This window comes from Amborella trichopoda, chromosome 3, assembly GCF_054954075.1.
Source record: "Amborella trichopoda isolate Santa Cruz 75 chromosome 3, AtrichopodaSantaCruz75HAP2 v2.0, whole genome shotgun sequence".
NCBI lineage: Eukaryota > Viridiplantae > Streptophyta > Magnoliopsida > Amborellales > Amborellaceae > Amborella > Amborella trichopoda.
In genome coordinates, this window is record NC_142338.1 from 25305025 (window position 1) to 25330215 (window position 25191).

At 39.6% G+C, this 25191-nt stretch overlaps 1 protein-coding gene across 28 annotated transcripts in view; it reads right to left on the minus strand.

The window, feature by feature from the left end:
• The window catches only part of LOC18437299 (uncharacterized), a 122302-nt gene that overhangs the window by 50442 nt on the left and 46669 nt on the right, over nucleotides 1–25191 (minus strand). For 15 of the 28 annotated variants that reach the window (XR_002281503.2, XR_002281502.2, XR_002281500.2 and 12 more), the window contains 7 exons: nucleotides 23376–23456; nucleotides 18162–18305; nucleotides 14520–14602; nucleotides 4664–4802; nucleotides 4514–4597; nucleotides 3326–3487; nucleotides 3149–3236 (listed from right to left, as the gene is read on the minus strand). Coding sequence is in view for 21 of the 28 variants with exons in the window: in XM_020669112.2 (XP_020524771.1) it covers nucleotides 3149–3236; nucleotides 3326–3487; nucleotides 4514–4597; nucleotides 4664–4802; nucleotides 14520–14602; nucleotides 18162–18305; nucleotides 23376–23456 (781 nt within the window). In the remaining 7 variants the exon portion in view is untranslated. The remainder of the gene's footprint in view (nucleotides 1–3148; nucleotides 3237–3325; nucleotides 3488–4513; nucleotides 4598–4663; nucleotides 4803–14519; nucleotides 14603–18161; nucleotides 18306–23375; nucleotides 23457–25191) is intronic. The other 13 variants (XR_016050988.1, XR_016050987.1, XM_088860362.1 and 10 more) reach the window with 3 other exon arrangements.

A 25191-nucleotide genomic window follows, 5' to 3' on the forward strand; every position in this document is an offset into this window, starting at 1 on the left:
TGGACAAGATCGACATTTTGGACAAGATCGAGCATCAAAGAAAACACAAGTATGCATGTTGGCCAGAAAAGTAAAGATTTGCAAGAACACGATCAGAACTCCACAACATCGTGCAAATCCTATATCAAAACGATCCTCCTGGCGCAATCTACTTTTTCAAAGCAATAGATCGCACCAAACGTTGCTGGAAAGTCAGAATCTGATAATGTACAAATTATCAGACTTTTTATAATTTCGATATTACTTTTTAGTCCATTTTATTCTATGTTTCATCAATTCCTCTAGGTTTTGAGTGTACACGCATGTTTCAAGGGTAACCTCTATATAAACCCCATCCTTTGTAAGTTTGAAAAAAAGTTGGAAAATCAATGAAATTATGCTTAACCTAGGAGAGAGTGTAGTTTTCTTGAAAATCTACCACCCTTGAGTGAGGAGAGAGCATACTTTGTTCTTAAGGGAAAATACCCCTCTCCCACCATACTCTCTAGTTGGACTATACTTCCACCCTAGTCCATACACCACACCAACCCATACACCCTCCCAACCCATACACCACACCAACCCATATTCCATACCAACCCATAGACCCTATCAACCATACTCCCTACCAACCCATACACCACACCAACCTATACGCCACCCTAGCTGCCAACCACTCTTTCTCTCTCCTCCCTCAAGCTGCCAGCCTCTCTTTCTCTCTCCTCCCTCTTGCTGCCAGCCTCTCTTTCTCTTTCCTCCCTCTAGCCATCAGCCTCTCTTGTTTTCTCCTCCCTCTAGCCACCAGCCAGCCTTTCTTTCTCCTCGCTTTCCCCTCTCTCTCTCTCTCTCCCCCCCATACCCCCTTACCTAGACCACTCTTTAGGAGGTAATCTGAGCATCCTCTAGTTGGGTTCAACCTATCAGGGTCGCGACCTTAAAAGTCCTCCAAGGTTCTTAGGCTTCGTGCCTAGTACCTTTTCCACAGTCGACCCAGTAATACCTCCTAAGGCAGGTGACGTCGGAATGTTGTTGGATTATTAAGTGGTCCTCTAATTCACTTAGCCATCTAATCTAGCACACCCCAACTAACCTAACCCTACCTAGCCTACTTAACCTAGCCTAGCCTACCCAACTTACCTAGCCTATCAAACCTAATCTAGCTCACCCCAAATCCACTTAACGACCGAGCCTAGCACGCCCCAACCATAGCCAACCTTAGCCTAACTCAACCAACCCACCTAGTCCAAGTCATCAAGCCTCATCTAAGAACAACTTTTCCAAGCCGAGAGACAAAACCCAAGGGTCCATACAACCCAGACCATACGAGTGCACATAGCTTCCAAGGGAGCACTGAGCCAACGATTGTGAAGAGGCCAATACCAAATCGAGCCGAACGAAGGCCAAGGGGCTTTTGACGGGCGCTTCATGGTGCCGAAATCTAAGAGGACCACCAGCCTGGGTGCATCCGACCCCATCCTCGTGAGGTAAGCCTTACCTCACACATTTCGTTTGTTGGTTTGAATCGTTCCACCGCACCGCCCAACCCTTATCCTTGCGGGCACCGGGGTCACCAGTGTGCGCACACGCGCACGCACCCTAGGGGGGCACGACACACACCACTCTCTTTTTCCAAAACGAAAAGAAAGAACCTGCAGTTTTCAAGAGGGGTTTCAACAAGAAAATCCAGGGCCGACCACTCATACCCATTATCTAACTCTTTTGGCCCATCTTTAATCAGAGACTTTAACTCTTCCCTTTATAGACTGGGCTCATAACAGGTAATTAGGCCCATTTAATATCTCAGTAGTTGCTAGAATTGCTATCATGTCACAAAAAAAGGTATGCAAGAATATATCAGGCTGAGCACAATTAGGAGCCCTAAAACACTAAATTGAACGTTATAAATTCACTGAATCACAAAAAACAGCAGTTTGCAAGGCAAAGGACTGCACATATAACACTTTTCAATCACTTATGAAGCGAAAACTTATCACTCAGGCATAGATGATCCCCAACAGGGTTCCTATTGCTTCAGCCACACATTTTGAGACATTTCAGGACCTGGTCCTCTCGTTTTTCACATCCAAGAGAGCAAAATTCAGCAACATAAATATTCACAGCACGAGCAGGCCATCATATTGGCCATGCACAAACGAAAAAACTGGATATCGCTTGACAAGATCAGTACCCAATGAGATTAGGGTTTCCCTTCTTCACTACTCTTTTCTTTCTTTCTTTTTCTTTTGTTTTTGCTAAAAAAAGTCAAGGAAAGGAGAGCATCAATTCAGATCTTCTCCCCATATGAACGGTACTGTGAACAGTGCCATGAACAGTAAAAACTAGAGAGAGAAAGGGAAAAGAAAGAGATGAGAGAAAAGATGAAAGCGAGGGGAGAGAGAGAGGTTTGTAGACTAATTGCATAGCCCACATGCACCTCTTAAACTTCATTTGTAATACTTAAGGGGCTGCTGGAATCGCCCCTCCCCCCCGGTACCTTGCTTCGATTTTTAGGAGATTATGAATATTTGCAGGGATACAGTCGTCTTATGCACGCACACTTGGAGGACGTCAAACGCCTTGGCAGACCAACTAGCTACGGAGGGAGCACTCTTGAGCACATGAGAGACTGGAGGTTTTTTTTCACATTCATGCTTCACATCTCACAGAATGTTTTGGACTTTTTGGACATCCTTTATCTCTTTGTTCTATATGACTGTAATGGGCAGAACTTATAAGCTCCAACCATTTTTCGTACAGGACCCTTCCGTAGGGTTGCCTAAATTTTTTGCCGAGGGACCCGGTTTGTGGGTTGCCTCGATAGACACTTGTACTTCCTCAACCTCTTTCAATACAACAGTTAACATATTCAAAAAAATAAATTACAGAAATTGCCTTTTAAGTACTTCAGTTAAACCTAATGCCCTAAAGTTTATAAAAAGGACAAAGATAACCCATCCTAAATTCAACACTCATAACAACATAATGATTTAATCTCTAACGCATGTATAGCACATGAAGTATTTGGAAACTTTTCAAATAATAATGAAAATAAAAAATCGGTATACGCAGATATCAACGAGAGAGATCTTCAATTAAAAAAACCGGCAGTTTCAAATTCTTCCAGAAAGGAATGAGTAATTAAAATAACATATTAACAACATAAACTAACCATCATTTTGAGTGACATGATGAAGACTGTCAATAGCTGCATTTATGAGACTGTCGGAGTGAGAAATTAGGCCGCACTGCAAAGCAACCTGAAGCATGAAAAAGAGAATAGAGCAAATAAGTATGGCAGAGAATTCTTATGAAGCAAAACACTATAAATGGCTGCAAGAAAAAGTACCTCAGCAGTTTCAACCAAGAGTGCAACACGCTTTAGGTTGCTACTAAGAGATGGTATAGTTACTTCATTAAAAGCAATGCAAGCTTTACAAAAATCCATGAGTTCATCTCTACCACTTGATGCTTTTATAGCTAAATAATTGCTAGAATGTATGATATACTCCTGTTATATACAAGCATAAAACAAGGATAAGTAGAAGCAAGGGAAATCTATTAATTTATATACCTAAACTGAAAATCTGAGAGAGAAATATAAGAAATAATTAAGAAGTGCACTGCCACCAGATAATACATAGTCACACAACTATCCATTTTCCTTGTACCATTTACCACAAACCTACTGTTTTGAAAAGGAAAAGCTAAACATGTTCTGAAACTCATTGACCAGCCCAACATACCTATAGGATGCATGGTCTATGACCAGCCCAACATACCTATAGGATGCATGGTCTATGTTTGCAAGCCCAATAGAGGTCAGAACATTTTAGCCCCATAAATGGGGATTCACAGTCGAAGCTTTCTTTCGTGACTGATACCCAAATGGATGATAAAGGCACAAAAATCTCATTTGCATCTACCTCTACGAATTTTATACACAAGATTCCTAGCTCTCAGCCAAAAGCCCAGTAGTTCTCAAAATACAGACTATATATGGGAAGTGAAAAAATATAATATTTCGGAACTGGAACATAGGCATGAGTTTAGGCTCTATTTACACCTCCATACGTATATACTTTAGGATAAATTGTTTATGATGTTTTGCAATGTTTCATCACATGAAAGTTAGTGTTTTAAAACCGCCATAATCAACTTAGGAGCTCATTATACAAGTTCCCACAGCACACAGTTTTATTGTGACTCGAAAAGGACTAGGCCTAGCTCTTGGCCGAATCCATACTTTATGAGATCAAATGAATCATACAAACTTTACCTATAATATATGAACCGGATATACAACATTCTCAATGTATATGTATCATGGGAAGATGTTTTCTCTATATCCCACACTGAATTCACAATGCATGAACAGAAATTACAAGACGAAGTCTTTGAATTTGCTTTTCCATCTAGAATATCATCCTCTTCCTTTAAAATGTTGTTCGACCAAATTAAAAGTTACCAAAACGGAAAGATAGGTAAAGAGCTTTCCGAGAAAGCCTAAACATTCACGAAGTACAACACGACCAACCTTTAATTCATCCATCCTATGGAATGTTGAGCGGCATTCTATCAGAAAGTTCAAATGATGCTCCAGATCAGCGCCAAAGTCAACCTGAGCAGCCGAAATATCAGAAAAATGCAGAGCAGTAAGGGAACGATAGTGTGAAAACAGAGTTACCAATTGCACAAAACGAGATACATGACGCTCAGCTTGTCGGTGCTCATGTCTGCTTGCCAATACATCCCCAGAGTCATGAAGAGCCTGGGAAACCTCAAATAAGAACTCTATGACAGAAGAATCATTGATACGTTTCCTCCTACGAAGAAAGAGAGAACCAAATTTTCAGAAGCTACTCAATTTTGTTCAAGCTATAGAGCACACATTAGGTGAACTCAAACTAAAAAGTATTTATTCATACTCAATATAAGAGTTCTATAGTGATCATTGTGAGAATTTCTTCGGATGCAAAAAGCGGGCCGCTCAAAGATATCACTACATTACCACTTACCAGGAAAAAAAAGCAGTGGCAAACTCATCACTAATGCTGCAACTCATTCCATGTCAAAAATATTCCAATAAGAGACACGAACAATTCCAAATGTGGGACCATGGAACAGGAAGGGTTCAAATTTCCAAAATTCCAAGTAATCATACGGCTAGTGAACTTTGCGTCTTCAACGATGACAATACTATTAGGCCAATATCAAGAAATTACAACACAAAACATGCATTATCAATTTATGGTCCTATATCTCACACAATAAATATTACAAGAATATGGATTTATTGATATACATATCGAAGCAAGTTAAATGAAGGAAAAATACATCTATACACCCTACTTTGGTATACCATTTCCCAATATACCCAGGGTTTTAAAAACTTTCTGGCAGCATAGGTTTTCTAAAAAATATGTCCTCTAACCCCCTGGACCCAATTTACCCCTTTTAACACTTTTTAGTTTTTGGTCCACGAAAAAACTAATTAAGAGTCAAAAGGGGTAAATTGGGTCACCAAAAACTAAAAAAAGTCAAAAGGGGTAAATTGGGTCCAGGGGGTTAGAGAACATATTTTTTAGAAAACCTATGCCACCAAAAAGTCTTTAAAACCCTGGGTCTATGGGGAAATGGTATACCAAAATAGGGTGTACGAATATATTTTCCCTTAAATTAATGCGGTAAGTCACTGTCATGAGGCCCATCAAAGATGGAACAAAAGCCCCCCCACGGTGAACTCATGTTTTTTTTTAAGTAGGTTTTAGACACAGCCAAAATCCATGATCTAGAAAAGAGTTGGGAGTAGAGAATGCATGCGAACACATGCGCTTCTAACGTTCTTCCACTCTCGCCCATGCACACGTGCATCACATGAATTCATTTACAAGTAATCCTAAACAAATTATGAAAATGCGAAATTGTTTCGAAAATATGAATTACACAAATATACAACAATCCCCCAATTGTTTCAAAACAATAGGTTAACAAACAATTTTCTCTCTCAAAACCTGAAAGATGATGCATAGGTGAAGGTGCTATTAAAGTTGAACCTCCACATAGTGTTACATGGAACACCTATCAAGATAGTGAGTGGACGAACCTTGAACAATGTCTATAGTCAATAAGCCTCCCACATACCATACATTACCCTTCAAATAGTTTTCATTTTAAAAAAGTTTGTGCATTTAAAAGTCTGTGAACTATTCTTGGTTTTCATGAGCGCTCTATTGAATACCTAAATCTCTTAAAAAGTAGCCTCCACTTTCATACTCACATTGATGAATCCATAGAGGATGCTTAGCAGTGTGACATCCAACTTAGGCTTTACATCATCTAGGGAAATAAAATCATTAAGAGAAAAGCCTGTCCATTCATTGCAGTAATTGTACCACACAGCCAGGTATGGAGCAGAAATTTAGAAAAAATTCATTAGGTAATATTGTAGTACATACATACTTCAGACATAGCACAAGTGACTTATTTTTCCCTTTGGACATTGGACTTGGGATCTCCTTATCCTTAGGTATGTTCCCATCACACTGTGGCATATAACATAAGGACATCAATCCCAACTTCAAGACTTGGTCCCTGCAGAGGCTTTTGTTAATAGATCTACCAAGTTCCGTTTAGAACATACATGGAGCATAACAAGACTCTATCTTCAATCATTAGTCGAAAGTGACTATGCCTCATACGAATATATCTAGATTTTCAGGGAATAAATCTAACTTTTCACTCAGTATTTATAGCTTCACCGTCACACCGTTTTGAGGCTGCAGCCATGGGCCCCTAACCAAGTGGTAAATCTACCAATATGTTCCATTCACTCAGCCTCTTTACTAATGGATTCCAAGTTCCATTGAATTTTGCAAGTTCCAACAATCTTACTTTGGCACTCTAAATTAAACCGTCCTCCTATGATATTGTATAGTACCATTCCTGAGGCTTCTCTGTAGGCAAGGTATTAGAAGTGGCAATCCATCATTACATACAAAAAGAAGAAAGGGACGTCTCTCATATTAACTAGACATAAGGCTGCCAATAAGGCCATGACAGCCCTTTGGCTTCAGGGCCAAGTTTTTGGAAGGGCTCGGACAGCCCTATTATGCCCACAAGCTAGGCTAGGACCTGACTTGGCTTAAGAAGTCTGGGCCCTAACCAAGCCACAAAATCTTGGGCCAAGTGTCACGGACGTAGCTAGAAACCCCAAGCTTCTGACCGTGCAGCACCCGTTCCTTAGTCCGTCAAGGACGAGTCAGCCTTCCCACCCAGGCACAACCGTGTGCCAATCAAGCTCAACAAACAACTAAGACTGGTGTGCACCACCAACACTAGCACCTCTACTTAGCCAACACTACACTCAACAAGATAGAAGCCAACATAACCATCCAAGAGAGAGAGGGACACTTAGAGAGAATAGGAAGAGCTCAATATTCGCTATCACAAAAAAGATTACAAGGTCTGAGGTGCTTTACAAATGAGGGGACATCCCCTTTTCTAGGCTCAAGGCCTTACAACCAACTTTCTAGATACACCCACGTCTTACATCTATTGTCTAGGAACCTTCTAGCCTAGCTAGGAACTCTCTAGCCTTTACATGGCTTCTAAAGCCATCTACGTAATAGAACCCTCAAGATATTTCTAGAAGCCCACTAGAATACTCATGAACATCCTAGAGTTCTCTAGAACCTTCCGACACCAAGTGACAAGAAAAATGGGCATGTGTACATAAAGATCAAGGCACAACTAGCCCAAGGCATAGTAAAATCTTTGGAACGTAACATTCTCCCCCCACCTAATTTGGCGATGCCCTCGTCGCCTTTTCTTTATGAAACTGTGTAATTTGGTTCTTGAACTGCCACAACGTGTTTGCGCGTTCCCAACTTGCTTCACTATCTGGTAGATTCCTCCACTAATCAAATACTCCTCGTAAGGTGGGATGTCGTGTCACCATATTGTTTGGTTGGCAAGAACGGACTCGGCCTCCTTGTCGAAAGAGGAGGTTGTGATTGGTGGGGCTCTTCTGTTGTCTAACAACCTTCTAGCCTGGATAGGAACTCTCTAGCCTTTACATGGCTTCTAGAGCCATCTACACAATACAACCCTCAAGATATTTCTAAAAGCCCACTAGTAGAAGAATGGGACCTCTTATGGGACATAGAATGCATTACAGACGTATGATCATTACGCTTCAACCGGGTTATTCTATTCCACCTCTTATAGAGAAAAGGACTTAAATCAAAATACTTAATAACACGGCGATACATTTATACAAAACTTCTACCCCGAGCACACGCAATGGAGCCGTAGACAGTCAAGTGAAATCCAATCCACGAAAGAATTTGATCTATGGACAGCATCGCATGAACGTCCTAGAGTTCTCTAGAACCTTCCAGCACCAAGTGACAAGAAAAATGGGCATGTGTACATAGAGTACAAGGCACAACTAGCCCAAGGCATAATAAAATCTTTGGAATGTAACATTCTCCCCCACCTAACTTGGCGACGCCCTCGTCGCCTTTTCTTTATGAAACTGTGTAATTTGGTTCTCGAACTGCCACAACATTTTTGTGCGTTTGCGTTCCCAACTTGCTTCACTATCTGGTAGATTCCTCCACTTAATCAAGTACTCCTTGTAATGTGGGATGTCGTGTCGTTGTATCGTTCGGTCGCCAAGAACGGACTCGGCCTCCTTCTCGAAAGGTTGTGACTGGTGGGGCTCTTTTTGAAATCCTTGAACTAGGATCTTCCATATCTTTGTAATAAGGCTTCAGTTGGCTTGCATGGAATACTGGATCTATTTTGAGCTGTGATGGGAGTTCAAGCTTGTAGGCTACTTGCCCAACCCCTTTTGTTATAAGAAAGGGTCCTTCATACTTACATACTAATCCCTTATGAAGCTTCTAAAATGCCTTAAACTGTTGAGGTAGGAGCTTTATTAGCACTAGATCTCCCACGTTGTACATGACCGACCACCTCTTCATATCTGCCCACTTCTTCATTCGTTCGGTTGCCTTATTAAGGTAAGTAAGATTGGGCTAAATCTATCTTTTCATGCCATCCTTTTGCAAATCGATAGGCCACAGGGTACCTTCCTACGGAGCCACCCATAAGAGAGTTAGGAGTGAGTGGTTGTTGTCCAGTTACCAGCTTGAACGGACTATGTCCGGTGGACTCACTCTTTTCTAGATTGTAGAAGAATTGGGCCACATCGAGTAGCTTGGCCCAATCCTTCTGGTTGGCACTCACAAAGTGTCTCAGATAAAGTTCCAAGAGTGCATTCATTATTTCAGTTTGCCCATCAGTTTGTGGATGAAAGATAGTTGAGAACTGTAGGTTAGACACCAATAGCTTGAACAACTCGGTCCAAAATCTCCCAGTAAACCGAGGATCTCTATCCCTAACAATGCTTCATGGCAAACCCCAATATTTCACTACGTTCTTTGGAAATAGCCGTCTAGCTTCCTTTGTCATGCAAATCCTTAGGAGCTGCTACGAAGGTGGCACATTTAGAGAGCCTGTCCACCACCACTATGATCGACCCATATCCTTCAGACTGGGGGAAGGCAGAAATGAAATCTAAGGATACGCTTTCCCATGGCCTTCCTGGTGTAGGGAGGGGTTCCAAGAGCCGTCCAGGAGGTTGTTGCTCCACGTTGTCTTGCTGGCACACAAGAGAAGTTCCACATCCTCCCTCATGTCTGGCCAGTAATATGTAGAATCTAATAAGGCCAGGTCCGTCGTTGGCCCGGATGGCCGGCCCAACAGATGTCATGGCAATCTTTGATTATTTCTCTCCTTTGGTTACCGCACTTAGGAACATAGAGTTGCCCTTTCTTAGCGATAACCGCCCATTCTTCATCCAAAATCGTGTATTCTTCCCTTTTTGTACCATCTCTATTATATTTCGGGATGAAGGGTCATGCAAGAGTCTGTTTATCTTGTCACGAATTGTCCCTAGGAGGTGGTAGGTTATAGACTCAAGCTTGAAGGAGGCTAATTCTGCCTTCCTGCTCAAAGCATCGACCACCTAGTTGGTTTTCCCCGACTTATATTCGAACACCAAGTCAAACTCTGCAAGAAAGTCTCGCCATCGTGCTTGCTTAGAACTTCGTTTTTTCTGGGTCTGAAAGTAGCTTGTCGCAATGTTGTCGATTTTGACCACAAACTTGGATGCCAATAGATAATGTCTCCATATCCTTAAACAATGTATTATAGCCATCATTTCTTTTTCTTGAACTGTGTATCGCCTCTCTGTTTCATTCAATTTCCTGCTTTTATACGTGACGGGGTGATCCTCTTGCAAGGGTACCCCTCCGATAGCGAAGTCTTAGGCATCAATATGTACCTCATAGGGTTTTTGGTGGTCCGGTAGGCATAATACGGGCTCTTTTGTTACAACGTTGTTTAAGTCTTCAAAGGCCCGTTGATACCTTTAATCCCAAATCCAACTGATGTTCTTTTTCAATAGGTCGGTTAGGGGTGCCGCCCTTCCAGAGTAGTTTTTGATGAACTGTCGATAATAGTTCACAAGGCCAAGGAAGGATCGGAGTTCTGATACTTTGGTGGGAGGATCCCACTCAAGTATGGCCTTTACCTTCTCTTGGTCCATGAGAAGCCTTCACTAATTTTATGCCCCAAAAACATCACTTGGGGTTTGGCAAACAAGCGCTTTTCCTTCTTTACATACAATTCATTATCGCTTAAGACTTGAAAGACAAGCTCTCAAGTGCTCAACATGTTCTCTTAATGAGTGACAATATACCATTATATCATCCAAATAAACTACCACAAATTGATCCAGGTAAGGATGGAAGGTTTATTCATCAAAGTGCAAAATGTGGCTGGGGCATTAGTTAATCCAAAAGGCATGACTAAGAATTCAAAGGATCCATACCTGGTGACACATGTGGTCTTTGGTTCATCCCCTTTCGCGATCTGAACCTGATAGTACCCCGTTCTCAGGTCTAGTTTGGAGAAGTACTGGGCACTTTCCAATTGAAATAAATCGGGGATTAGCGGGATCGAGTACTTGCTCTTTATAATCACTTTGTTAAGGGCTTGATAGTCAATGCACAGCCTCAGGTATCCATCATGCTTCTTTTGAAATAAAATTGGGGCAACATACGTGGCTTTATATGGTTAAATGAATCCCGCATATATGCTCCCTTAGTTGCTTCCTTAGTTCCTCCAACTCAGGGGGAGCCATCCTATAGGGTCCCAACGCAGGGGGCTTGGTGCCCAGCTCTAACTCAATCTTATGATCAATCTCCCTCCTAAGAGGAAGTCTTTTGGGCAGTTCAGGTGGCATTACATCCTTGGACTCGTCTAGGAGTTGTTCTATTTTCCCGAGCACCTCTCCTTCGGCGTTTTTATCTTTAAAGGCCTCTACTATCGTAGCTAGGTAGGTTAGCTCACCCTTCTTTACCCCCTTAGTGAATTGTAAAGCAAAAAGGATCTTAAAAGGGACTTTGGTGCTTTGCGCCACTGGCACCATACATGGGGACCCCTCCTCCATGATGCAAACGGAGTACACCAAGGGGATGGGCACTACCTTTACTTGGCTTAAGAAATCCATTCCTAGTAGCACTTGGAAGTCGTCCATGGGTGCAACAGACAAGTTTATTTTCCGACTCCATTGGCCAATGATTATATCCACCCCATTGATAGGTTTGGCGTTAGAGTTAACAGCTTTGATCTGGCCAGCCTCTTGGGTGACTGCCAAGCCTAGTCAACTAGCCTCTCTAGTGGACATGAAGTTGAGACTTGTGAGTGGCACTTGTGTCAACCACCGCTTTCGTGGGCTTGCCATTGATCCAAGTCTCCACATACAGGAGGCCCTTGCTTGGGGATTTGGGACTCCCTGTTTCAGCCTTTATCCCATTGAGAAGTCGTATGGATCCCATGTGGGACTCGGTATTATTGTCCCCTTCCCCGTTGTCGTGCAATTTTGCTACAAGGGCATTGAGGGCCTTCCTCTTAGGGCATTCTCTTACCCAAGGAGGTCCATCACCAATAAAGCATTTCAGGCTCCATACCTTGGACATGTCAGAATTACTGTTTTCACTCTTACTGTCCCAACCATTCATGGACTTGTTAGGTCCATTTCTAAGGTAAGGACCCTTTCTCGTCCTCCCCCACCATGGCCTTGGCCACTCCTTGAAGTTCGTGGCATAGATGGGTCATTCCTCTTGTATTCCACCAATTGTTCAGCCATGGTCATGGCCAACACCAAGACTTGCGCGACCAGACGTTGCAACTCTTGCTCAGCCCAGGGTTGTAAGCCATCCATAAAATTGAAAAATAGGTCCTTCTCGGCCATGTCAGGGATCTCTAGCAATAATGTAGAGAACTCTAATCACGAAGAGACCCAGTTTGCCTTAGTTGCTTAAGGTTCTTGCGAGCCAGATATTCAACATTTTCAGGCTAAAATTGCCTTTTGATTTCCCTTTTAAAATCATCTCATGTCTCAATTAGGCAACTACCTGTTCAATGTCAGCACAATTCCTACGCCATCAAAGTGCGGCAGTATCGGTGAGGTACATGGTCGCAGCATGTACCTTGGCCTTTTCATCCCTCACGGAGATGGCTTCAAAGTACCTTTCCATTTGCCAGAAGAAGTTACCTAACTCCCCGGGAATCCCTAGACCCAATAAAAGTTTTGGGATCAGATGTGTGAACCTTAGGGGTCTCTTGGGTCACCACGCTTCCAACACTAACAGCCTTCTTGCATAGGATGACGTCCCCCTGAGCTCATTCACTTGTTCCTGTAGCTTTCCTAGGACAGCCACTAACTTGTCTTCAAGGGACACCCTCTCTTTGTGTTGAGTATCCAAGGCCTCATTCAGGGTACCCAATAGCCCATTCTTGAGGTCCTCGAGCCCAGCCTCAAGGCCTTCTATGGTAGCGCTGATTTCTGTGAACCGGTCTTGACCATCCCCAACAGCTATCTCCAAGAGCACCACTCGTTTTTCTACTGCTGCCAAGGGATCTTGGGACCTATCCCTTTTATCTTTCTTTTCACGAGTTTGGCTGCCCTTGGTCACCTCAGAAGCCATCACGTCCTACTCTCTTAGGTCCACATGCCAAAAGCCAACGAGCAAGCCCACACAAGATGTTGCTCCCACGAACAAGTCTTTTGGTTCCCCGAACGGCACTCTGATACCACTTGTCATGACCTTAGCTAGAAGCCTCCGCTTCTGACCGAGCGACATCCGTTCTTTAGTCCATCAAGGACGAGTCAGCCTTCCCACCCAAGTACAACCGTGTGCCAATGAAGCTCAACAGGCAACTAGGCCTACCGTGCACCACCAACACTAGCACCTCTACTTAGCCAACACCACACTCAACAAGATAGAAGCCAACACAACCATCAAAGAGAGAGAGGGACACTTAGAGAAATAAGAAGAGCTCAACATTCACTATCACAAATAAGATTACAAGGTCTGAGGTGCTTTACAAATGAGGGGGCACTCCCTTTTATAGGCTCAAGGCCTTACAACCAACTTTCTAGATACACCCACATGTCTTACATCTATCGGCTAGGAACCTTCTAGCCTGGCTAGGACTCTCTAGCCTTTACATGGCTTCTGGAGCCATCTACACAATACAACCCTCAAGTTATGACTAGAAGCCCACTAGAATACTCTTGAATGTCCTAGAGTTCTAAGAACCTTCCAGCACCAAGTGACAAGAAAAATGGGCCTGTGTACATAGAGTACAAGGCATAACTAGCCCAAGGCATAGGAAAATCTCTGGGACGTGACACAGGTCCAGTCTTGAGCCAAGATGCACAACCAACATTTTTAATGTTCAAATAGAGGGCACTCTGGTATGTCCTTACCAATTATGTATTTAAATACGGGATATTAAGTGTAAATTAAGCTAAAGAATTTCTTTTTAATGAAAAAGAAAACTAGTCCCTACTTGTTTACCTTCATCCCTGACACAGTTAGGCCATCTCTCTCTCTCTCTCTCTCTCTCTCTCTCTCTCTCTCTCTCTCTCAAAGTTTTCATTTTATTTTTGTTTTATGAATTACTCAAATATTAGCAATTTCAAAAATATTGAAGATTGCTATTCTAACCGTCAGTTAGCCCTCTAGATCACAGGATCAACCAAACTAGTTTACTGATGAATCTAGGTCCAGGATCTGTATACAAACCATGCAAGAATGACAAAAAAGCAAGGTGTATTTTTTTGGTCAAAATATTCTGCATGAAGGGAAGCTCTGCTGTATTTTGAAAATGAAGCAGAACAATAATCAGAGAGCATCAACCAGCATGATTGTAGGGTGTAGGGAAACCCTAGCATTAGTGATGCTTCAAGCAAAGTGCCATCACCAGTCATCTATTGACCAAGAGAAACAATGGTGTGATTAAATAAAATAAGGAAATAAAAACTATTTATTAGAAAATTAAGATTAAAAGAAAAGGAGCAAAATCATATAAATTCATAGAATGATACTAGAAAATTAGGTAAACCAAACAGCAAATTAAAATGCCCAGATACAGATATCAGAATATCTTTATATACCCACCAGTTTGCCTTCGCAAGTATGTGTCCACTAACGATTCTGCGTGTGGTTCCGTATAGTACATCAAAAATGTCAAAAAAATGGTCCTGCACAACAAAATTGAGAAGATAAAATTCCCATCAACAGAATATATGATGGACCAAATGATCATACTAAGTTATAACTGGACTTCAAACCTCCAAGCTCTAAAATGTGTCGAAGTCATGAAAATGTGCACAGAATCACCCAGCAACACTAAAACATGCAAAGCATACAAGAAGCTAGGAACTAAACAAGTTAATGCACCAATAGGATTGAATCAAAGCCTAGTTGGCAAACTATCTTGGAAGACTACTGGAGAAGTTTAGGCATGTAATCGGAATTGGAACCCCCCTGTTTATGCATGTGTCTGGGGTACCATATCCAGAAGCCATTCATAGGATCTCGTGTTGTATAAAATACTAACCAAGGGAACCTTGCTCTCATATCATGGGTTTATTCATGAATCACTCTACCATCTGGCACTAGCTAAAATGAGAGATCATATTACATGACACCAGCAATGGGGGTCGGGGCATCGGTGGTTAGGGGGCCAGGTGCCTCAATATAACGTCCTATGCTCCATTCCCACTGTTAATACTTCAAACAAAACAGCAAAAAAAGAAAAAAATTATACAGATATTGAGGAAGATGTCGTACATAGAATTAGAGCTAGGTGGGTGAAGTGGAGATGTGCATCAGGAGTTTTATGTCATCGTTGCATACCAATAAAATTGACGGAAAAATTCTATAGGATGGTCGTAAGATCAGCCATCCTTTAAGGGATGGAATATTGGGCTGTAAAGAAACAACAATCTATAGGATCAGCGTAGCTGAGATGAGGATATTGAGATGCTTGAGTGGCAAGATAAGAAAAGATAGAATTCAGAAGAAATACATCCGAGGGAAGTTAGGGGTGGCTCCAACAGGCGATAAGAGGGAAAGTAGACTTAGGTGTGCTAGCCACATGCATGTAGATCTAATACAACACCAGTTAGGAGAGCCGATTTTGTTTAAGTGGAAAGCTATAAAAGAGCAAGGGGAAGGCCTAAAAGAACATGGATGGAACTAATGAGAAGAGATATGGGGACTTATGGTTTGATTGAGGGTACAAGCCGTGATAGAGCAGAATAGGACAACAAGATTCGTGAGGCAGACCCCAAATAGCTTTATTTCTTTTTTCTTCCTTTCTTTTTTTTTTTCTGAAACATGCTAACTATTAAATTGAAGGAATGGAATGTACATGTGTAGTATATCAAAAAATGGGCTACCCACAGATTGGGAGCTCTATACAATGTCACCCAAGGGGTGGCCGACGACAGCAGATCCCAAATAGTTATGATAAGGCTCAGATGATGATCATGATGATATTGCATGACCCCTAATAATTTGTTCATGAACAACATTTTCATGGACGTGTCTAGCCCTACAAGCTTTTTGCGCTAGGGTACTAGACTTTTTAGACATGTACTTGACTTGTACTCATGTTGGCATTCATGTATTATTACGTTTAGGACAAAGTCTCCTTTGCATAGTATATTTATTTGGGAAATTCACGCTAATATCCTTTTTAGATTACAAAACATCCCCGCATTTCACATATTTTAATGCTCAGTCAATAAAGGAGTCACCGATTCCGAACTTCAAGTCCCAAACCATTGACTAGATACCGGATTCAATACTTCCAGTTCCGAACTGGTTAGTCTACAAATTAGTCGGTTTGGATATTGCAGTTCTTAATCAACAACTAGATAGAAAAGGAAACACCCCAATTAGGAACTTGAAGTTTCAAACTAGAGGTATTTTGAGAACAATAAATAAGGCAGAAAAAGGGGGACATAGTGTAAGATATGTAAAATGGGAGACTTTCGTTAGTACCTCAAAATAAAAGGGATATTAGAATAAATTTCCCTATTTATTTCAAACTTTTATATCAATAATTGATAATGTTGCACCAGACTCTAGTTCTTGTATGATTTCATATCCCAAATCTACAAAAACAAAACCACCAGGCACACATACAAATATATGACGTTAGAGAGATGACCAATGAGGAAAAACAAAGAATTGAGATGGTGACAATGATGACATATGCATGAATCTAAAGCCAAATTGATTTAGGGAAGTTGCTAACATCTTGAGCAAAGACCGCTGACGCCCAAATTGGGGTAGTTGCAATTTGAAATCAAAATGGCGATTCAATTCAGCGAAGAAGTTTCCATAGATGCACTAGTGTTTCATCAAAACTAGCATGTGTGAAGGTTGTTTTAGTCAAATCAAAGGTAATGATGGTTCGATTCACCATTCCACTCACTATAGGAATTTGATATTGGGAAGCCGGGCTATTGGGCCAGTGGTTATGGGAGGGAAACTGCAACCCAACATCAAAGGTTCCAACCCCACCACTTAGCTACCAAAAAACATGAAATTGGAAGGGAATCATGTTTTATAGTTATTGAAGATAGTTTTGGGTCAAAAGTAGGAAAATGAGACAACATTACTGCGATAGCCAAGAATACCTTACTCGATGTACTCAAAGTATGGCCCACAGTTGCGATTACAGCAGGAGAGATCTAGTCCATAGTTGTTGGAGGAGGAAGCGTGTTCAAGAGCGGAATCGATTTGGGCAATGGCGAACCGCCACAGGGTGGAAGCTCCCTAAGACTAGGATTAACATCTATACATCGAACAAATTAAGGAGCTAGATCCTACTATACCTGGGAGCAAGATCCCATGTAGCTTTTGACTTGGGGGGGGGGGGATATCTAAGCTCCACTATACATAAAAGGAGATCAATTAATAGTATATGATAAAATTAGCATCACGCCAATGCCCACTTGATCTATTATCATAACTTTAGCTTATATTACTAATGTTGTAGTTATAATACTCCAATTTACTACAATAATGCAATTTAATAATATCATAAATTACCTTACAATGACATTAAAATGTAGCTTTTTTATTATCATAATATCATAAATTACCTTACAAAGACATTAAAATGTAGCTTTTTAATATCGTAATCCTAGTACAGCACGATTTGATATGCACCACAGCTTAACATATCCTAAAGAAATGAATCTATAATATCAAAGAGAGGAGCACTAGTTCAATTAATAGTATAGCTCCTCTCCTTGGAGGGTTTCTACAAGCATGTAGACCAAGAAACCATTTTATAGGGAACGAGATCCCTATTTCTCTAAACCCAGCTCTCTTTAAGATCCCTTAGAGGAACCGCAGAAACGAGTTCCTAAGGTGGGACCATGGCCTGCCAACTTAATAGTTACAACACATGCCCAAACCATACATACATGTCAAAACGAAAATATTTCAATTATTTTAGAAAATCATACTTAGAGAGAACTCTTATAAGACTGATCAAGTGTCATACTAGCAGTAGTAGATTTTCGATGCACAATTGAAAATGAAAATATATAACAAACTCAAGCAACAAATTCCATTCCAACATTTTTAAAAATAGTCTTAGCACATAATAAAATCAGCATAAGAACTCCACATAAAGTAAAAGCAAGAGGAACACTCACCAATGAGCAAATCAAAACACCAAATCCTTAATAACAAATATGGTTTAGTAAGTATGAGATGCTTGTGAGATGTTCTCACCAATGCTAATACATCTGTCAAGTCAGCAAAGTGAGCAATAAGCCTGAGCAAGATGGATTCAAGAATATGTAACTCATGCTCTGTGATTTCTTGACCGCGAGTGTATCTCCAGATGTTATCTAAAAATAAGTTTAGTTGTTCATCCTGTGGAAGAAAAGTAGTAACTCAGGATCGTAGAGAAAAATTATGTAAACAACGATAGAAACCTATAAAAAACAATATATGACAAATGAAAAATATTCAACAATCATAAGGGAGAAGAAAAGAGACAGGAAAAAAAAAACGACAAAAACAATATTTCAAGTACAAGAGGATTGACAGCTATCCAAAGATTCTTAAATAAGGAAATGGACACATATGGATATAGGAAAGAGGAATAACTCAGAAGTTTACGAGATTTAGGAAATAGATGAAAGTAGGATTATGAATCTTTTGATCCTTCATCCACTTCTAGATAAGATATCCTTCTATTCTAATTTGAATTTTGATCAAAGTAGGATAAAACAAGTAGGAATCCTAATTCAAATAGGACTTCTAATACAATCAGGATCTTTAAACAAAGAAAATTCTATTATGACTTTTGATCAAACAAGGAGTACTAGTCCAGGTAGGAATTCTAATCCAAAAAAGACTCCTACAATCAAGACTCAAATAATATTTTAGTACAAGTTCTTATCAAACTAAGAGTCGTAGTCCAAGTAGGAATCCTAATCCACATAAGACTCCTCAAATAATAAAACAGTATTTAATTAGGGGCGTCCCACATTGTGTGGGGGAAGTGTGGCCCTTGTGGACCACACTTCCCACCATATGTGGCCTACCCATGTGTGGGAGCTAGGCCCTTGCCCCCCCCCCCCCCCACGTGGATCCCACATAAAAATAAGGCCCCTATTAATTCTGAAAAATAATATTTTTAAGGTATAGAAAATGTAAAAACACAAAAATACCTCTAAAATTAGATAGGTACCAATAGGTCAAAAATAAATGATTGTCAACACAGTCCACCCGTGCTAGGATTCATAATCCACAACTATCTTCTCAAACCAACCCAACGAGACCCATGACCCACAGTCATTTGCAGGGGCTCATAATTGGCCCGTCCAAGTGAGCCAATAAACAGTGGAACCATTGTCCCACTATGTGGATTACAGGTTCCCCCTAAAAGCAAGTCAGATGCATATATCACTATAGTGTAAGGTCAGCTCTCTCAATGCACATGTAAATGTATCCCTATATACGTTTACTTCCCAAAAATGCAGTTGTTATATGTACATATGCCATGTTGTTGAGGATTTAGCTGCCACTCTTAAAGCTTACATATGCACATAGGAGATCACGAAGCTATCCTAGCCTACAAACAATGTCCTTGGGCATCTCTATTACATCAACAAGGGATGAACTCTTATAAACCCTCAATCGTGATGCCTATGCCCAAAATAGAAGGGTTTTAGACATGACATGGGCCATAGACCGCCCAACCCTAGGTTAGTCAACAATAGTATACTCCAATGAAGTAGTCAACCATGGTATACTCCATTGAAGTGCACAAGACACTATAATTTATTATATTTACATTCTCTCACGACATAATCTTGAAAAAAAAAAACACAGAAGCAGGTTTTAGGGGAACCTAGCTTTATTTTTTTATTCCTAAATTTTATAAATATAAGGAAACCAATAGCTAATATTGCGAGCATCAAAACACTTAAACCAAAAGCAAGAAGGGCACTTTCCCCCCTTTAATTTTATTATGATCGATCACTTAATTGGTTAATAAATTCTCTAATGATAATGGGACACGTTGGACATAAATTCTATTGGAAATATTTGTCAATGATGTGATGATATTAAATTCCACTTCGTGTCAAATAAGACATGAGAAGAATCACTTTCAATAATGCTTCTTTCTCGCTCCTTTCAATATTCTTTTGGCACTTTTGCAGCTCCTTTTCTCTAGTTGCTCCGTATTTTCATTGTATGTAACCATACACAAGAAGGATATTCCTCCAACAAACTCCGCCATGAATTTTTACTAACAATCCTTCATAACGCCTTCTATCTGATTTAAGGGGATTTGCAACCCTTACCACCTCTTCATAAGAAATCTCATGAAACGAGAGTTTCATTGCCAACTATGCCCGAGTCCAAATAAATATCAAAGGGTAAAGATAACCTCCTTTGAGAATAAAGAAATTTGCTCTTTTGTAATGCCTGCAATGCTATTATATTAAACTATGATGTTATTTATGATATCTTTTGTTTCTTATGTTATTTGCTTTAGTGGTTTTTTGGGACATTTATTGAAAGCAATAAATAGGAATACAATTAGTCCGAATTTGACCAATTGAGATATCTAGGAACAATATTTTTGTTCCCTCTCATTCAAAACAGAGGGACCCTTATTCTAGAATTCTTATTCTTTCTAGTTCTTGGGCCAAGACAAGCAAGGACAAAAAATTTACACAATATGGTGTAGATCTATAGTTGTCATACCTTGTTACAGAACTCGTGCTTAATCCAAATATCAGACATTGTCGACGAATGAATCAAGTTCACAAACAATTCCCCAAGGTCGGAAACTAATGAATCTTTCAGTCTAGAATGTTTTGGATTTAGTCATAACCATCATTCTATATCCAGTCTCATTTCCATTTTTTCAGTTATTCTAGATACTATCTTCAAATATCGGATCTTCCATCATTTAAATTGTACATCTCCTTCACTAGTAGTTACTTATCATTCAAATAATGAATGAATACAAAAATTTCAAATCACCAAATCATAGGTCTCCAATAGATCAAAAATTGTCACAGCGAGAAAATCGAACCTACATCGCAAATCAAACAATTAATGAGTAAGTGCCCTAAGCCAGATTGAGGTTAACCCTCGCACAATTACCAAGTGAAGTAGTTAACATATCATCTATCTAATAATGTTAAGCAACACCATTAACAAAATCATAAACAACTCGCAACGAAAGCATGGAGCGGCTTATGCCCCAAATTCACTCCTTAGCTCAAGGAATAGGATATAAAATGGTAGAATAATCTTCAATCTACACCCAAGAAAGAAAATAAAATCCAAGAATGCCTCTTGTAAACTAAGAAAATTTCCTATCTTTCTGAGACGAATGTTATTAAGAACAGAAGACAAGAGGGAGGGAGGGAGGGAGGGAGAGAGAGAACCTGTCCTACATAGAACTAGTACCAAGACTATATAGGGCAAAAAAAAGTTACCGCCAGTTTACACCCCTATTGGAAAGAAAGAGAGTGGGAGAGACAAATAGAAATTAGAAAAGAGGTTGGGTGGGACCATCCACACTACCAGCTATGATAAAGAAATAAGGGAAATCATATCGTTTGAATGCAGGAACGAGTAAAGGAGTAGGAACTAGCAAAGGAGAAATTTAGAAAATTTACAATTGGCCATACAAAAATCAACTAAAGTAAAACCTGATAATTTATACAAGATTTTTCAAACTAGTAAAATTTGTTTAGTTTCATCATTGTTTGTTTATGGGGTCGTTTGGATGCTTGGAAACATATTGTCTGTGAAATATTTCTGGCGTAATACATTACCTACAAATGGATTCTTACTGTTTGGGTAGTATTTATATGCAACTTGGGAAATACATTACTACTGTTTGGCTATGTCTGGAAGAAATATGGGAATTGTATTTTACCAGCACTTGCCTATAAACTATCATTTATTTCTTTTTTGTCACAAAATTCCACTGAAATGCAGAATTAAAGTCATTATCACACCATTCCAAAAAGATTTTCTAATAACAACATCATCACCATTCCAAAAAGATTTTCTAATAATAACTTGTACCATTCTAAAGCCATCATGACACCATTTCCTACTTATTTTGCATGCATTTAACACTTGCATGGAATCACATGTCTTCTAACATGATTAGACTTTGGTTTCAACAAGATAAGTGATTGGAATAATATGATTGGAATAACATGATTTTATTGTGATAAGCTTTATTTATATTTATTTTTTATAGAAATCTTTCAAATGTCTCTCTATATAATTTCAAATAAACAATAAATTTATGATACCAAATTCAAAATCTTTATGGTACAAGTTAAAAAATGGGAACAAGTTTGATTAGTAAAGTAGAAGGTTTGGTAATTGCAGTAGAAAATTTTGAGGTATTGGAGGAGACTAAAGAGGTATCTTATTTCAATTGAGCTTTTACTAATATCTTATGAGGATCATGTTGTGTGAAATTTTTTATTATGATTGCGTTGTGTAATTTTTCATTGATTACCAATTATTATTTTTATTATTTTTGTTTTTCTATGAGAGCGAATGGTTTCAGATGAGGGCTGCAACCCAAATTGAGGATAGAGGGATGTAGAAATGGATATGCGCAAGATAGTGCAGAAATGGAAGAAATGGATGTGCACAAACACTTATAAATGGAGTTTAGAGAGAGAAAGTAGAAATGGATATGTGTAGGAGAGAGGGAGAATGGCAGGGGAATGGATGGGCATAGGAGAGAGGGAGAATGGTGGGGGAATGGATGGGCATAGGAGAGAGGGAGAATGGTGGGGGAATGGATGGGCATAGAAGAGAGGGAGAATGGTGGGGGAATGGATGGGCACAAGAGAGAGGGAGAATGGCGGGAGATAGAGGATTTTTTTTGGGTAAGAGACGCGCGTAGTTAGACTACCCGTTAAGAGCGTAATGGATTTCACAACCATTCTGCACGTAATAGATTTCACATATTTTGCGAAAATCTTGTGTAATTTATTTCCATTTTCTTACGGTTGAAGTGTATCCAAACATGGTGTTGAAGTGTACCCAAACATGGTAAATCTTATATTTCCTTGTAATATGTTTCCCTGTAATAGATTTTCAGGTACCCAAACAGCCCCTAGAACTAGTAAAGGAGTAGGAACTAGTAAAAGGAGAAATTTAGAAAATTTACAATTGGCCATACAAAAATCAACTAAAGTAAAACCTGATAAAATTTATACCAGAATTTTCAAACTAGTAAAATTTGTATAGTTTCGTTATTGTTTGTTTATATGTTTCTCAATCTGCATTGAACAAACAATAATAGGGAAGTAATTGATTTGCATTCTTTTCCACTATTTGCATATGAGAATTGCTTTTCCATAATTTATAATACATCACATAAACAATATTTGTCAATGAGAAAAAAAATAGAACAAATAGATAGTATTGTGGGCTTACCATATTATGCTGAAGGATAAAATCCAAGTAAACATCCAGCACCATCAAATACTCCATTTGGCAACTAAATTGATCAATAACCTATAAAAACATAATGAAAAAAGTATGGTAACTTCCAACTTCGAAAATTTGCAAAAGTTTAGCATTTGACAACAATAGTAACAAGCCTTGGAAATAAACCAAAGAGAGAAGCAAGGAATAAGAAGCAAGAAAAGACTCAATATTCTGGATTTCTACCAAACTATAGAATAGACAAATGCAAATGCTTATGGCGATTACATACGCCCCAGTGGTGCAACTATAACATTAACCAAAACATCAATATATAATATTTTTCATGTCAAATAAAACCAGCAGGAAAAGGAATTGTTCGTATTGATGACTACTACATCCCTTACGGAAAATTAAAAGTTTGTTTGCCAAAATAACAAGAATGCCCTGAGAAAATTTCATAACCAAAAATGCGGATTACATATAATTGCAAACATCTTCTCGCATGATGCATAATGGAAAAAAGTATAAGGTCGCAATAAAATAAATTACATAGATAATGGACACTCCCACTCAATTTGATGGTCACAATACAAAAGAAGTTACAAACTTCAGTGCTTGAGTGTGGAATAGATAACGCAACAAATAAGATTACCAACGAAAAAAGGTGGCAACCTGGGGGGCCACCCAGATCCTATCTTCCCGAGAATCCATACATAAGCTAGTCTGAGTAAACTAGGAGGAAGCCCAGAATTATAACCGTATTTGATTAGAATTGAGAAATCCTGTCTCATTCGTTTTCTCCAAGTATGACGAACATTGTTACCTACAAGCCCATATGAGCAAACACTGTCACCATAAAATGGTGAGGAAGGTGCCAACCCATTACTGAACTCATAAAGTAGTGTGTATGCAGCCAACTATTACCCTGACACCTCATTTGGCTCCAATTCAGCACAAAGAACAAGTTCAGACAGACCACTCATTCTTGAGTAGGTGATCTTCTAGAGTACTTTTGATCAAGAATTAAGGAAACACAGGTTTTCGTAGCAACTGCAATAGCGAATTGCAGCCTTCCTCAAGAAACAAGGTTTAGTATACAGATTCTTCAATAAATAACCCACGCCTGTGGTACCCCAAGACTCTCATGCATAGACTGACCTACAGAATATCGTTAACCATGTCGAGGCATTTAGCAAATAGATAAACAAACTGCCATTTACCAACCAATAACACATTGCATCGTTCATGGATCTCCCCAACTACCAGACAATGGGGTGCAGTTGGAGAACCTTTTGCAAGATCCAAAAGACATGCTCTAAAATAATATATGCAGTGTACTTGCACTGCCTAAAGAAGTGATCTACAAATATGATATAATCTCAATAAATACTGCATGAGACAAAATATTTCATACGAGACATGGATTTCAGTTGGTGATTAAGATGAGTTTTGCTGTTTAAATCATCCCACTAAATAAAAATGTATCCACATAATGCTAGCAGAATAATAAAATCAATATCTTCTGTATGAATGACAATATTAACCAAAAACACTTTGTCGAAAGCCACGAGTTTAGAGTGGCTGAGCATCACTGAAACCATGTATCAAGTGCTCACATAAGACCATAGCGTGCTACGGAGACAACAACATATGAGGGACTCCATCTAATCATCTATCGAAGAGGACTAATATTTATCTAATCAAACCAATTCACCATGAAGAAAGGAATTCTTCATATCCATTTAAGAGGAGGCCACTAACTAATTGTTAACATCATAATCACCAAGCGAACTGTGCGATCTTAGCTGTAGAAATGATGATC